The sequence below is a fragment of the Armigeres subalbatus genome, chromosome 2, assembly GCF_024139115.2.
Source record: "Armigeres subalbatus isolate Guangzhou_Male chromosome 2, GZ_Asu_2, whole genome shotgun sequence".
Taxonomy (NCBI): Eukaryota; Metazoa; Arthropoda; class Insecta; order Diptera; family Culicidae; genus Armigeres; species Armigeres subalbatus.
In genome coordinates this window covers 180978501-180994123 of record NC_085140.1, presented here as the reverse complement: position 1 = coordinate 180994123, position 15623 = coordinate 180978501, and the positions used below count along the sequence as shown (strand labels likewise).

The window sequence follows — 15623 nt, the reverse complement described above, 5'->3', positions numbered from 1 at the left end:
TTGTTGCTTTTCTTCTCTGCCTCGGACATCCCAGAACATGTCCCCATCCAGTGGGACGCCGACGAGTGGAGTAGTTGGGGTGGTCGCGGCGATCCCGTCCTACAAATTGAACTGGGCAAGTGGGCCGATCTGATGCTGGTGGCACCGCAGGACGCAAACACACTAGCCAAAATGGCATACGGTTCGTGTGATAATCTGCAACTTTGTACGGCGAGGGCATTTGTCTTTGAAAACCCGTTGTTTTTGCCACGAACAACCGTCATGCATCATCCGTACACGGGACCGCTGATCGAGACGCTCCGGTCGTGGGGCTTCAGGGAGATTCCGTGTGTGACCACGACGCTGATGTGCAGCGATACGGGATTGGGTGCGATGGCTAAGGTTGAATCGATCGTGCAACAGGTGGCGGGATGTTTGAGGAAATGGAGTTGGAAAATTTGTAGAAGTAAATGGCACCCTCGGTTTATCTCCCTGGTATCGGTCCAAAGCCGCCGGCAAATGCATTTCAGCTAGGTTCTTTTGGCCTCAATGGTATTGCTGTTGGACAAGCAAACTGTAACGAGAGAAATGAGAAAAATAATTTATAAATAATTCCTACGATTCCTATTTTTAATACTTACGCATTATTTGCCACTTTTTTATTTTGCTTTCTTCTAAACGCAGGTGGATTTTTGTTGAAATTATTCAACAATGCAACTTGTAGGTTGAGAGCGCGATAACAGACTATCCAAATTGAAAACAAAGACAGAAAGTGACATTTGCATCACATACATATGTGTTAGTGAGAGCAAGTTAATATTTGGCTGCGTACTAACAGAAAATCTCGGATTAACTTAATACTCCGAAATCGGAGTATTAAAAGAAAATCCGAGATTAAATTTGAGGATAATACAGCTTGAAGCTTACCGAAATCGAGGATAATACGAGATTCGCGTATTATCCTCGTTGGAGCTTACCGCCATAAGAGTTTTGGGTTTGAATTTTGGTATGGGTTATGATATCATGAAAACAGTTTATTAATACTTATTTTTTATTTATTTTTATTCAAATTTTTTAAAATATCGAACACTTTTGAATTATAATCAGCACAGTTTGAGTATAGTTTTGCTTTAATTTTATTTTCCAGTTCCAGTGATGGGACTGCACTTCATCTTGCAATACAAAGCTGTAATTTTCAGAAAAATCACAAATGACTAAAAATTCATTTTGTTAATGTATTTTTCGTATTTTTTAAAAAGCTGGATTGTTCTGTTTTAATGAAATCGTGAGGGATTAAACTTTCTAATTTCAAGCAAAAATATGACACAAACTCATCTACAGGTTTTACAATAGTTTCTATGTCACACCTATCCGTGGTCACCAATTGCTCAAATGATAACTGATCAATATATTTTTCTTCAAACTCAGCGAATAAAGTATTTTCCAATGATGAAGAATCTGGACAATCCGAACAAGATCGTAGATAGCAATTTGATGTTGTATTTTCACACAAAAGACTACCAGTTAACATTTTAATATCCTTTGTTAAATTGATTCTTTTCAAACTATGTAAAATAAGATTAATATTCTCATGGGTTGTGCACACACACACATTATGTGTTCCTGAATTGGAAAGAAGCTTACATTGCCTTGGCCGAAGGCTTGCAAATGAGGAAAAACCTATTTTAATATTATCGTGAATTTCCTTGAAGCGTGTGTACGCTTCTTTCAAAGTCGTCATCATTAATCGTTTTTGGATTGCTTGACGCTTTCCATCTTTTTGACCAGGCATAGCTCGACTTACTTCATCATCTTCAAAATATTGAACTACTATTTCTTTTGTCTCATCTGTTAATGCAGTACTAGACCTAGTATTTTTGGTTGAAAGACAGTTATTCTTCAATTGTTTTGCCTCTTTTACTGTATTTCTATTGGTTTTGAACTCATCAATGGCATCCTGAATAGACCACGAACTTGGCAGCATCGACAAAATCAATAATTTTTCTTTCCTTGTCGTGGCTGCATTCGAGAACCTTTCCTTCATATTTATAATTACCTCATCGTAGTCTGTATTTTCCACATCATCAGGTCCTAATTTGAAGAGGTTTCTTCGTACAGCTTCGTTTATTTCACGGTATTTTTTCTCCGGGTAATAAACGTAGTCCATCTTACTCCATTTAATCGGAGTCACTTTTATCCCAGCTATGCCCTCGTTAAAGCGTTCGATGTTGACCTTTTGGATACACTCATCTTCCGATTGATTTGTTGAAACAGATTTCGCTGATGGTACGGTGGCAAGGCTCTCAGCACTTAATACTTCTGGTAATTCCTCAGTTGTTGTCGATACATCTGGCAATTCCTCAGTTGCTGTCGTTTTCGAACTTCCTGCGCTCTGCTCAACCGATGATATACAGATTGCTCTTTTGTCAACGTTTAGACGGCAGGACGTGCAAATGCGTAAATTTGTATTCAATGTGGACATTGGAGCATAACCAGTCGCTTTCAGTTTATCTATGGTGCTTTCGGTGAGATTTCGTAACTCTTTTGAACACTTTTTTCCATCAAACGGCCTACAACAGTTGAGAAAGCGGCTACTCATGTTGTTCGTAATATTTCAATAAACAAAATCACTTTTAAGTTTTTACTGACTAGTTTGGTGTCATTTGCTTGACTGAAGAAAAAATTACTATAAGATCTTTAACAACCTTAGTAGTAGTAATTTTTTGCTTTTTCGTAAGCATTGTCACGGTATGTACCTATCATGCATTTGTTGTTGTTGAAGATACCCGTTTCCTCCCGATCATAAAGTCTATTCTCTAAGAGGTATATTTTTGCAGGTAAACTATAGACGTACACGTGTATATAAATCTTTGATTTTGCAGCTTTTGTCTTAAAAATAACATTTCTGATATGTTTCTATCAACGTTATTATCAACAGGTTTCAACACTATTAAAAGAATTTTTCGCCAGTCACGTGCAATGAAAATTATGACACTATCAATACTTTTGATCACAACACTGGATCGTGTCTAAGTTTCTTATAGATGCTATGAATAATTAAATCAAAATATCATGAAAACAACTTGTTTAAATCACGTCCCTTAACAATAAAATCTGCATCAAACTGCAATTCTCGAAATAACTTACACAGAAAAATTTTTTTTTTACTAAATGTGAAAATTGTGAAATGTTTGAAATGTCATAACTTTTTTGTTTATTAGTTTACCATCACCAAATTTGTATGGTAGATAGCTAATATAATGGACCGTTTTCCCTAAAAAAATTACGTTCGAAAAAGATAGGGTTTTGAGATATTTGAGTTTTGTGACAAAATGATATTTTTAAAGGCAAAAAATTTTTTTTTACTGTGCACATTTTCTTAAGAATCACCATTTAGTTGTCTAACTTTGCTGAAAAAATCATAACAATCGAACATTCCGTTTTTGCTGTGCAGCTTTTTAAATATTTTTGAACCATTTTCACATACACCCTTTTGAAAAGTTAGTCGTGACTCAATATGAAGATTTGATATCGAAAAATGACGATTTAGATGAAATTGAAAAACTGTGCAGAGTTTCAAATATTTTCGAAATGGTCGCTCAGGATCGACTGACATGCCCCCGTGGAATGCCTCTCATGGAACTTGGGTAGTAGGGGGACAGGCGGCTTTGGCAGGTTTTGTTCTATTATTGGCAGGGGGGTTTTTGTCGACCAAATTTTATGAAATTTGGTCACAATATTCTTTGATATTCAAAGAATGTTTAGGCCAAATTTGAGCCGAGTCAGTCATAAAAAACCCCCCTGCCAATAATAGAACAAAACCTGCCAAAGCCGTCATTCCCCCTATTTATCTAAAGGATATTTTATATTTCCAATCGAAAGTTCATGGCTACCGGTATCGATTTTGGCATTCATAGTAGCCAAATTTTCATATCCGATAAGACCGTCGAAAAAGTTATGGAATTTGAATACGTGGTACGGTAGAGTATTATCAAAGCTTCTAGGCAACATATTGACATGCAATACTTTATCAATAACAAATGTACCATTTTGATTAGTCACTATTGCGGGTCGGTTGGTTTCTGGGCACTTTAACTCATGTTCCGGATTAATGTATGATTTATTCGCTCCAGTGTCTATCAAGAAATTCCCTTTATTAGACTTGTAGCGAATATACGGTATAAAATTGTTTACGTTGTTTGGAGATCGTCTTCCTCTAAGTGAAAATTTGACGCGTTGGGTTGCATCGTTCTACCTTGCACATTGTCATCCTCATCGTCATCGTCGTCGTCATCGTTATCTACGTCTACTTCGTTCGCGTGGACCTCTGATTTAAATTGTTGTTTTTGCATCGGATTCCTATATGGGGGTTTCGAATTTGTATGCTGCTTAGGGGAGCTACTCGAGGGGCCGTTGTTTTTGTTGGGAAATTTGTTGAATTGAGATTTCGCGGGTCTGGATCTAATTTCCGCGTTCTGGTTTATACACACTGACTCGTATGCATCTTCTAAGGTTTTAGGCTTCGATAATGTAATGATAGCGGATAAAGGTTCTCCGATATTGTCAAGATATCGAGTAACGGTTAGTATATCTATGATTTCCTTTCCTGTGATGGGATTGGAATTCAAGTTAGATTTAAGTCTTGTGTTAATCTCCTTGCATTCTTTAAAGAATTTCAGGTGACTTTTATCACTTTTCTTAATGTTAAACAGTGTCGACACATTTGTCGCAAAGTCAAATCGATCACCGTATTGTTCTAACAGGATCTGTTTGATACCAGCAATGGTATCAGGATCGCCATTGCGCATACAATCGCGCGAGCGTCTCCTCTTATTTTATTTTTGATCGCTCTAATGTACATAGAGCTTAGTGAATCAGGCTGGCCGTTGGCCCCTTTATCTTGAACATTTCATATAGCTCGTCTACTTCCCGTAGCCAGCTTGAAAGTTCTTTCTTACTACCGGAAAACTCCGATAGGTTCTTGATGGGATCGGGGATAGTAAATTTACTACTGTTCCCCGATGTCATCAATGCCTTAACTGCTCAATTTCAGCCTTCAGCGCCTCAATCTCTGACTGCCTGGTCTCTGACATTGTTTTAGTGAATTATTTTATAAAAGATAATAAAAATGAGTTACTCACGTAAATGATATCCACATCCGAGGGTTTGATGATCACGTTGTTGCAGGTTCGCGTGCGACAGGATTTTACCACTTTTTAAACACCTCACGATCCCACTTCTGACACCACCTATGGGAATCGTGATACGGATTCACTTTTAAAAAAAGACTTGGAAACTCTAAATCACTTTTATTAATAATACTAACACAATACTAACACAATACAGCACCACCGGTGATTGTCCAAAGCTGCCAAAGGAAAGAGAGCGCGCCACGCGTTCGCGGGTTATTTATAATGTTCAAACTGCTGATCTAGCAGTTTGGGTCGTCCACGTTGTCTGACTGCAATTGGTGCACCTGAGTGGCACGATGTTCCGATGTTTCCATAACGTATCCTTGATTACTGACATTTTAATGGTTAAATACAGTAAAGATTGCAATTAAACCTGACAAATTATTATTTGCAATAGAAATTTAGTTAAGCTCATTTAGAAGATTTTTCGAAAAATAAGAAAAAACAACAATGAAATTGAATTTTTTCAAGTGAAAGCCCTAACTAATTAAACAAACAAAACTAAACTTCTCATATTATATAAAATTCGAGAATTTAACAATTTTGACTTAATTACATAAATATATCAGTTACTTTCAAAATGTAAATTTTTAATTGTCGAATTCAACAAATTTTATGTTTTGAATATTGCTCGAAACCAGTGTTGTCTCAAAAGTAATCAAAAGAACAATTTTGTAATATCCATGAATGATGGGACTTGCTAGGTTCTTCATTTCACCAAACGGTTTTACGTAGTTTACGTCGGGCGGTCGTGTCTTGTACACAACCCTTATGATTTTTTTAGCACTGCGCAAAACCGAGTCAATTATTGATTAATTTGCGTGATGAGCCAACGTTACATCCAGGACTAACATTACCTCCCGTTAACCCATTTCTAGTAATGTAGATAAAACAGTGAATAATTCTTTATTTTCACATCAATTTGTCAAATGGATTGGCCTTAGTTTTGACCGATTTTCCTGTTTCTTGTGGACTTCCCAAACTTGGGATAGTTGGAAATGGAAAAAATGAAAGTATCATTCAAAAATATATTTGAAAATCATGAAGTAGGTAGGATAAGTTTCATTTATGACTACTATTACGCTTTAGAAGAACTTCCGGAACCGTGAAGTGCGGACTATTTTTTTTATTGGTTTAAAACTATTATACTGGTTGAAAAAAATTCGAAGGGACCTAACTGTTTTAGTACCAAAGCCAAAGTACGCTAAAGTGAATCTCGCCATTTTGTACACACACACATACATCTTCTTCTTCTTCGATGGCTCTTGGAACGATGGAACGATGGCCTGCTTTCATTAGCATTTACTCAGTTATTAATTTTTATTTGCCCGCCATTGCATGAGTATGCATCTTGTGTGGCAAGTAGTAGTTTAGTGAGTGAGTAGTTTAGATGTTTCGAGCAAACCCAAATAAAACGACTTGATGCAATAAGCAACATTCTCTGATTGGTTTCAATGCGAGGTTTGATACAACCCGCTTAATGCAATGGATGTCATATTTTTTTGTTAGACGTTTGTAGAAGTACAAGTTCATTAATTCCTGTATTATGATTTATAAACTGTTCTAAACTATATCTCCAGTAACCGTGTATAAAAGCTTAGTTGGCGAACATACTAAAGAGGCTTCCTAATAAACTAAACGAGCGAAGCATGTTGCTGATTCTCGGTTATGACTACATCAAAGTGCTATTAAAGTTCATCATCGTCGTCATCATATGGCATATCTTCCTAAAGAGAGCAGCGGCCTGGAACCACTCTTGTGACAAGGCACAGCCACACCGGGAAACGAACGACCGTCGACAGTAGCGAGTGAAGTAAAAACGGCAGCCAGCAACAACAACAACTGGCACGCCAAAGTTCGATATCGAGCGAGTATTCGAGCAATGGCAGTGAGAGGCATAAAAACGGGGTATGTATACGCGCCTTATTCCAACCTATTCGGTCCCTCGTTCTTATTGCTGCCGTTCAGCACAGTGGTCAAAGAACATTGCCTTTTGATGATGTAGATAAAAGATAAGGTTTTTGTACCCTTTTTTTCATTTTGTTAAAGAATAATGCTGATTAAGAAAATTTTCCCAGTACAAACCATATCAATGGCTGCGAATATCATCACATGCTTGTTGAACAATTCGTTCTGAAGAAGTTTATTTATTTTCGATTGAAATAATTCTATAATTTTGTTTGAATAGTGTAAATCGGACATACAACTTTTTAAATGATGTATCTACCACTGGCCTAGCGGTAAGATGCTTGGCTTTAAAGCAAAACCATACTGAGGACGGCTGGGTTCGAATCCTGGTGCTGGTCTAGGCAATTTTTAGTTTGGAAATTGTCTCGAGCTCCCTGGGCATAAAAGTATCATCGTGTTGGCCACATTTTATACGAACGCAAAAATGGTTACTAGGCTTAGAAACCTCGCGGTTCATAACTGTGGAAGTGCTGAATGAACATTAAGCAGCGAGGCGGCAATGTCCCAGTAAGGGATATAATACCAAAAAAGAAGAAGAAGAATCCACACTTTAGATTCATTTGGACGAAAATCATAATTTAAGGAGGCACTAATAAAATATGAACAAAACTTTAATGAAAAATAAAAACATTCTTTAACAAATCCGGGGAGTCCTAATTTTATTCAAGTTTTTTTTTCTTTTTGCCTTTCTCGTATAACAAAGTTGTACCGAAAATTATCATTTCACTTTCACTCATTATCATTTTCTCCCAGCAGCTCATGCAACTCGTGGTTCATTCGCCTCCTCCACGTACCGTCCGCCATCTGCACCCCCCCATTGATGGTACGCAGCACTTTCCTTTCGAAAACTCCAAGTGCGCGTTTGACCCCAACGAGCATCGTCCAGGTCTCGTATCCGTAGAGGACTACCGGTCTAATGAGCGTTTTGTAGATTGTCATTTTGGTACGGCGGCGAGCTCTATTCGATCGGAGCGTCTTGCGTAGTCCAAAGTACGTACGATTTCCAGCCACTATGCGTCTCCGAATTTCTCTGCTGGTATCACTTTCGGCAGTCACCAGTGAGCCCAAGTACACAAATTCTTCTACCACCTCGATTTCGTCACCACTGACGCAAACTCTTGAACCTCTTCCTATCATGTACTTCATCTTCAACGTGTTGTTTACTAGTCCGATCCGCTTAGCTTCCTTTTTCAGTCTGATGTAGGCTTCCTCCATCTTCTCAAAGTTACGTGCCATAATATCTATGTCGTCGGCAAAGCCAAATAGCTGGACGAACTTATTGAAAATTGTACCACTCGTGTTAATCCCTGCTCTTCGTATTACCCCTTCCAAGGCGATGTTGAATAGCAGACATGAAAGACCATCACCTTGCCGTAACCCTCTGCGCGTTCCGAAGGGACTCGAGAATGCCCCTGAAACTCGAACTACGCACATCACCCGATCCATCGTCGCTATGATCAACCGTGTCAGTTTATCCGGAAATCCGTGTTCGTGCATTAGCTGTCATAGCTGGTCCCAATCGAATGTATCATATGAGGCTTTGAAGTCGATGAATAGATGGTGTTCAGACACGTTGTATTCGCGGCATTTCTGGAGTACTTGGCGAATGGCGAACACCTGGTCCGTGGTGGAGCGTTCGCTCATAAAACCCGCCTGTTACTACCCCACGAACTCCCTTGCAATTGGTGCTAGTGGATGGCATACAATTTGGAAGAGTACCTTGTAGGCGGCGTTCAGCAATGTGATTGCGCGGTAGTTGCTACAATCCAGCTTATCGCCCTTTTCGTAAATGGGACACACGACACCTTCCATCCACTCCTGCGTCAAAACTTCATGCGGTGCGGTGTTGCAGCAATCTCGTCCATGCTGCATTCTTCTGTTCCACTAACTGCTTACATTCGCCGTCATATCAGTCGTTTCTCTGATCCGGGGGCAACGTGCCAAGTGCAGCGGTTGCGGTGCTACCAATGACGGATCGAATATCTCTCCAGCCATCTGCGTCTAGCTGCTCTTCCGTTGGGAGTGCCACTTCCAGCAGCTGCGCGTATCCTTGGGCTAGTCTACTGTCTTGTAGCCGCCCAATGTTAAGCCGCGGCGTCCGACTTCAACGCGTGTTGTACACCGTCGAGAGTTTTGAGCGCAGGCATACTGCAACGAGGTAGTGGTAGATGGCCTGGGGAGGGATCGTCAAGCCCTTGGACATAGTCCCTGCTGCAATATTATAGTTGAAAAATAGGGTTTCTGCTCCTGGATTTCATCTCATAGCTCCGATATTGGTCCCACGAAAAACAAAGCAATGAAAAGGTATTTGGTTTGTTTATTATTTTTGTGATTTTTTCAGCAGTGAGCACGCATGTTAGCAAAAAGAAGCGACGAAATTGGTGCCGTATTTCTTTGTTTCGCGATGAGATGAATATATGTTCAGTGAGATGGAAAATGGAACAGTTCCCCTATATAGAGAATTTCCTTATTCCAGGCTATTTGAACCATCTGTAAACAATATATAGACCTAAAACATGTCGTATTAAAGTTTTATCATAAAGTTAGAACGTTGGATAAAATGTAAAAAATATTAAATAGATGGGTTTAATTGATTTTTTTTTTCCGATATACCATTTTTTCGAAGTTACCTATACTGCCGCTAATCGCAAGTCGAGCACATCTGTATAATCATCCATATACATATGTGCTCGACTTGCGATTAGCGGCAGTATAAAAATAATCTTTTTTCATAAAATGCGTCGGAGCTGCCCCTAAACAACCTTTCCTAGAGTAGTACAACATTTTTTCTTTTGTTATACCCTAAGCTTTAAACGTTGAGCCCTTAACTTTTCTGAAATTTTTGCAACTTTGGGTGTGCACAAAACTCAAGAAAACATTTACCAACTTTTTTTAAAGTAGGTAATCTCTAACTGGTTTTCTCGCATTAAGCGATCGACATGGGGAATGTTGATCACTATTGAATTTAATAATCATCGGACTTTGTATTGGAAAGTTATTAAGAAAATGGTGGTCCGAAACAAGATGGATGATGTCTTGCCATAAAACAAAGTGGTACCACTACTGGGCGAATTAATTTCATTAATTGCATATTTTTAGGCTGTACGAAAAATCATTTTTTGTTAAATAACTTGGATGCGCAGAGTGGTCTTGATATGTGGCCGGTAAAAATCATTTACTCATTAATGGGTACTCTTTCCCTGCTATTTCTTTCTCTCTTCTGAAAAATTTACCCATTTTAGGAAAATAAGTGGATTTACTCATTTAAATAATCCAGAAATTCGTGTGGAAATTTCAGAAAATTCGAGAAAGGAATTCTAAGAATCAATTTAGAATTTCCCCAATGAATTCCCTTGAAAATTCTTTCCGAAATTTCTTCAAAAATTCCTTCATGAATTTCCTTCTACTTTTAGGGATTGCTTCGGAAATTCCTTTACGGAGTCTTTTGGGAATTTCTTAGGTAATTCATTCGAAACTATTTTTAAGGATTCCTTTGAAAATTCCTTTAAGAATTCCTTTAAGAGTTTTAGAAATACATTCGAAAATCCATTTAGGAGAAAACCTTCGGAATTTCAGAAAAATATATATAGCTCTTTTAGTGGAATGTATGATTAAGGATTTTTTTTTCGAATTTTTTCAGGAATTTCTAAAAGAAAATCTTCCAGTAATTCTTAAAAAAAAATCTTTGGAAACTCTAGGAAGGTATTTTCGGTATTCTTTCGAAATTTCCCTCTGGTAGTAGGACGCAAAAAATATCAGATGCAAAAATTTCATCAGGCGCCTTTTTGTTCTGTTTTTTTGTGAAAAAAAAAGAAAAAAAAAATTCAAACTCCAATTTGAAGATTCAAGAACCTTGACTTTTGGGTACCCTTTGGAGAGATGCTGCTAGAAGACATCAACAACGAGTTCCCCGACGAAATGGTAGAATTTTCGAAGAATGCAGCCTGCACACCAGTAAATCAGCAAGTTCAACATCACTGGCAGCTCAAGTTCTGTTCCGTCGACAAGGAAGACGGTGTGCGGCGGTGTTGGTGGAGGTCGTGGAGCCTACTGCCTTACTTTCGGGTACAACATTGCTGTCTCTATTTTTTCCCCGATGGTGGATTCAAAGCTTTCCTGAATTCAAATTCAAGATTCGAATAAAATCAATTCAAGCTACCCATCCATCAGCAGATTTCGAGCCTATAGTGGATTATGATGACTATTTTTTGTGGTCCGTAGGATGCCATTTCTCAGCAAACCAACGTTTGGATGTTGGCATCTACCTTCAGATCATGCAGCAGATGCAGATCATGAAAATGCACTTGACGTAAATTTGACGTAAACAGTGAATGGGAGGTAAGTGCCGTTGAGACTCTGGAAGGTGAGTATACTTTCGGTTTATCATTAACATTTAAATTTACATTGAACCATTGAACTATGCCAATGTGTGTCTATTTAAAAACAAGTTAATGCTGAAAAAGAAATGACAATATTAGAATATCAGTGTTTTTAATAGTCGTCTATGGCTTGAGTTTTTTTCAATGTACATTGCTTTAAATTACAGTCGAACGAAGTGACATTCTTCACGAATTAGATGAAAATAATAAGTTCAAAAAGTATGTTGTTCCATAGTTTCCACATGAGTTTGAATCATGTTTTTGCCTATTATTTAGAATAAAAATGCCGGGGGTGCCTCCGTTTGTGAGCCTACTAGCGTTTTTTGCTTATAACTTTTTTCAAATCAATATTATGTAATGATACGAACACAAATAAAAGCCCGGTGACCTTAGCTAACCTTTCTCTGAAATAACCATATGGTTTCACACAATCAGAAAAAATGCAGCTGTTTATTTGAACTGTTGGTTTTTGGCCAAAAAATGTTTAGTATCCGGATAAAAAAAATATATATATACATGCATATTTGATTTTAAACGAATACACTCATGTTATTATATTTGATACTGCCTTCTATCTTCTCATATCATCTTTTCAGGATTCAAAAATTATGTTGTTCAACCAACTAGTCAATGGAAATGGGTTCGTTTCCCTGATTTTAACCAGAATATTCTTCGACGGACGGATTTCCATCTCCGAGCAACAATTGGTTTCAAAACATGCTGATGATGAAGAAAAGATTTCGATTTTTTGGTGAGAAAATTCCATTGCATATTATCAATTTACATTACATCTATTTGAAACTATATGATTATATAAAAAAACCATCAGGGCACCCGATTGAAGCGATTTGGATAGGAAGAGTGGATTCGCCAACTTCCTATTGTTAACATCTCGTGGATAAAGGGCGGGCTCTTCTCCCCATCTATTGGGTCAATCTGGGAAACGAGGGCTAGATTATATTATTGTATGTACGAACTTTCTTCTGGAAGGAGATTCTCTATTCATCCCGTGAATTCGCATAAGTGTCTCTACTTATGGAACCACCCCTCCCATTTTTGGCCTTTCATCCAGGAGTTTGATGAAATACAAACAGTAGTATAATCATGATCAAATCGTTTCTCAGATATGGCCAGTGCTATCGGCAGGTGCCTTGCTTCAATAGATGGTAGTATGATACTAAGTATCATCATCATCATCATCATCATCTTTCGAAATTTCCCTCTGGAATTTATTTAGAGCTTTCTTCAAGACTTCTTTCCGAATTTCTTATACGAATCCCTTCGGATATTCCTTTGGCAACTCTTCCAAAAATATCTGTAGACCTTCGAAAATTTCCATTTTCAATTACTTTAAGAATTCTTTCGGGAATCTCTTCAGAAATTCTATTGAAAAATCTTCGGAGATTTTGTTTGTAAATTCCTTCATTTTTTTCCGTTGTTAAAGTGTTTTTTAATTGAAAATAAGTTCAATACCCATTAGAAATTTCCCCTAATTCGAATTCTTTTCGGAACTATTCCTGCAGAAATTGTGTATGGTTTACTGGATGAATTTTCTAAAGACTTCCTAGAGGAAGTTCCAGAAGAATTTCTGAAAATATTACAAATGCCTTTCCGGAGGGATTTCTGAAGAAATCCTTGGATGAATGTCCAAATTAATTCCTGGTGGCTTTTCTAAAGAGATTTTTGCCGACTCTATTGTTGAAGGAATAACCGAAAAAGAACCTGAAAAGATTTTAGATTTTTTAATGATTTTAAAGGAAGGAATATTCGAAAGAAATCCTAAAGTAATTTACAATAGAATTTTAAATAGATTTTCCAAATAGCTATTGGAATTTACATAGAAATTTTCATTTCTTCAGAAATTTCTAAAAAAATCCGGACAATAGTACAACAAACTCAGTTATGACTCTAGAAGCAAAACTACATGCCAAGAAAAACTCCCAACATATCGTGATTGCGGATATTCGCAAGAATTTCTTGGGAACTTACTGCAGGAGTTCCTTCGAAAATTTCTACAGATTTTTTTTTGTAAATATCTTAAACAATTCTTTAGGAAATGGCGCACAGGTCTATTTCGGAAACATGTGCTGTGCATATGCGCATCAAACTATTTAATGATTTTTTTTCTTATAGGATTCCATTTTTTGGAAAGATTAGCTATTGTTCATTTCTAATTATTACCTGAAAATTCTTCGTACAACAAAGGTGTACCGGAAGGCTATGATTTCACTCCATAAACGAACTTTTTATATTAGGCTCGGGTACCCGACAATAGACTTAGCACTGAGAACGGAGGAAATGTTTGGTAGTCCTCTTGTATGTATGTATGTATGTACTATGAGGAGAGCTAATTAGGTTTCATAATTTTATAAATTTACGTTGTTTCTAGAGCAGTCGTTTTGAAATTTAAAAAATATATCCAAATTACAGTCGATTGCATCACTGTGCCACTATCATTGCCAAAGAAGCGGCGACTATCTTTCCACGTCCGAATCTAGATGCGGAGATTATGGTGTGAGTCAAAAGGTGGCTGGTGGGGAGGTCATTGGAAACGAAGTACTGGTCTGGAAACCGTGCAAGGGCAACACGGAACGGGATGAAAACGCGATCGAAGTTTGAAGAGTGAGATATACCAAACTTGGGAATGAATTCAGCGCTGTACCGTGCCACAAAGGAAGGAGCATAAAACTTTTATTACAGCAATTTTATTAATAATGATTCTCGATCAATAATGCTCTACTGCAACTGCGCAGAGCTGTGCTGTGAGTGGGAGCCGCAATGCTTTCCTTTCAACATGTTCTGTGTTTGCCGTTTTCCATCATTTCAGCTCCCAACTTCAGATCCAGGCATGCCACAGTGCTTCGGACGGTTGGTATGCTTTAATGCTGCACTGCGGCTCCCGGGAGTGTTGGTCTGGTTACCGCACCGCAGTACATTGCTTGAGCCTCTTTCCAACATCACAGAGCTCCCTTCTGTGCTGGGGCTATGCCACTTTGATGTGTGGGTAAGCAGGGCGAGGAAATCTCGCCGACTGCCTGTGGAGCACTTTGGACTGGGGATGTTTCCCTGCGAGCACGCTCCTCAGTGTCGATGTATTTGAGAGAACGTACGTGCGCTGTCGGTGGGTGGGATACAGCTCACAAAAAAGGACTCGAAAAATCGATATTGCTTCGTGTGTCACCCCAATGGGGAGCCTAAAGTTGAAATTTAGATTTCAGCAGTGGAATACTTTCTGGAGTCAAATGAATTCAAGGCGGTATTGATTTTTTTTTCTATGGGTTTGTAATTATTTTTGATAGGCAAAGATTTCTTTTATTTGTTCTACGTTTCGACAAGCGGGTATGGTATTCTTTGAGTAAAAATTGTTTGTTCTTGTTCTACTATTTAGCTTAACTATAACTATGTGGTATAGGTTCACCATACGTTAGTGTCAATTGTAATAAAATTATATGATATGTGATATGTGGGAACCATCCACTCCCAACTGATGACTACATTGCCATTCTAAAATGAAAACAACTGTCGATTCTTCAAAAAAATATGGAAGTATATGTTCACAATGTCTTGTAATGGTATGCATAAAAAAACTTTCAAAAATATTAATGCTCCATAATAAATTAATGCTCCATTTTTATTTTTTCACGCATGCTGCGACGCAGCAAAACTAAATCAACAAAAATGACAGTTGTGCGTTGCTTCCGTATCGAGTGGTGTGCCCCCGAAAACACGAGCACTTTGAAACTTGGATTCCATCAGGAGTGACCTTAACCGCTACTGTGCCGTGATCTACTGTGGTACTCTGCTGTACAGAGTACAGAATCTATTTTTAGATGTCCATAATTCGTTATCGTTGTCGTTGCCAGTCCATATCATCGTGAGTCCATTGTGTTCATTTGTCCATGTGGTGAATCCAGTGATCGTTGCTTTGTTCGGTTGCCATTGATTGAAGAACGTTGGAGGAATGCCTCCGAGAAGAACAGTTTTGTCAGTCGTCATCAGGCAGCCATGTCGGTGATGCGCGTTCCCCAAAACGCCACCGTCAGGGTTGTAAATATTCGGCAGCACTGGATGAAGGTGATGTTTTTTTATATCATTTTTTTATTTT

The 15623-nt window shown here is 38.1% G+C and overlaps 1 protein-coding gene across 1 annotated transcript; it reads left to right on the top strand.

The window, feature by feature from the left end:
- Positions 1 to 547, top strand: LOC134209412 (phosphopantothenoylcysteine decarboxylase-like; the record flags this gene model as incomplete). The annotated part of the gene is made up of 1 exon (XM_062685402.1): positions 1 to 547. A coding segment is annotated over one exon (513 nt), but the record flags the coding sequence as incomplete, so codon positions are not given.
- Between the last annotated feature and the right edge of the window lie 15076 nt (positions 548 to 15623).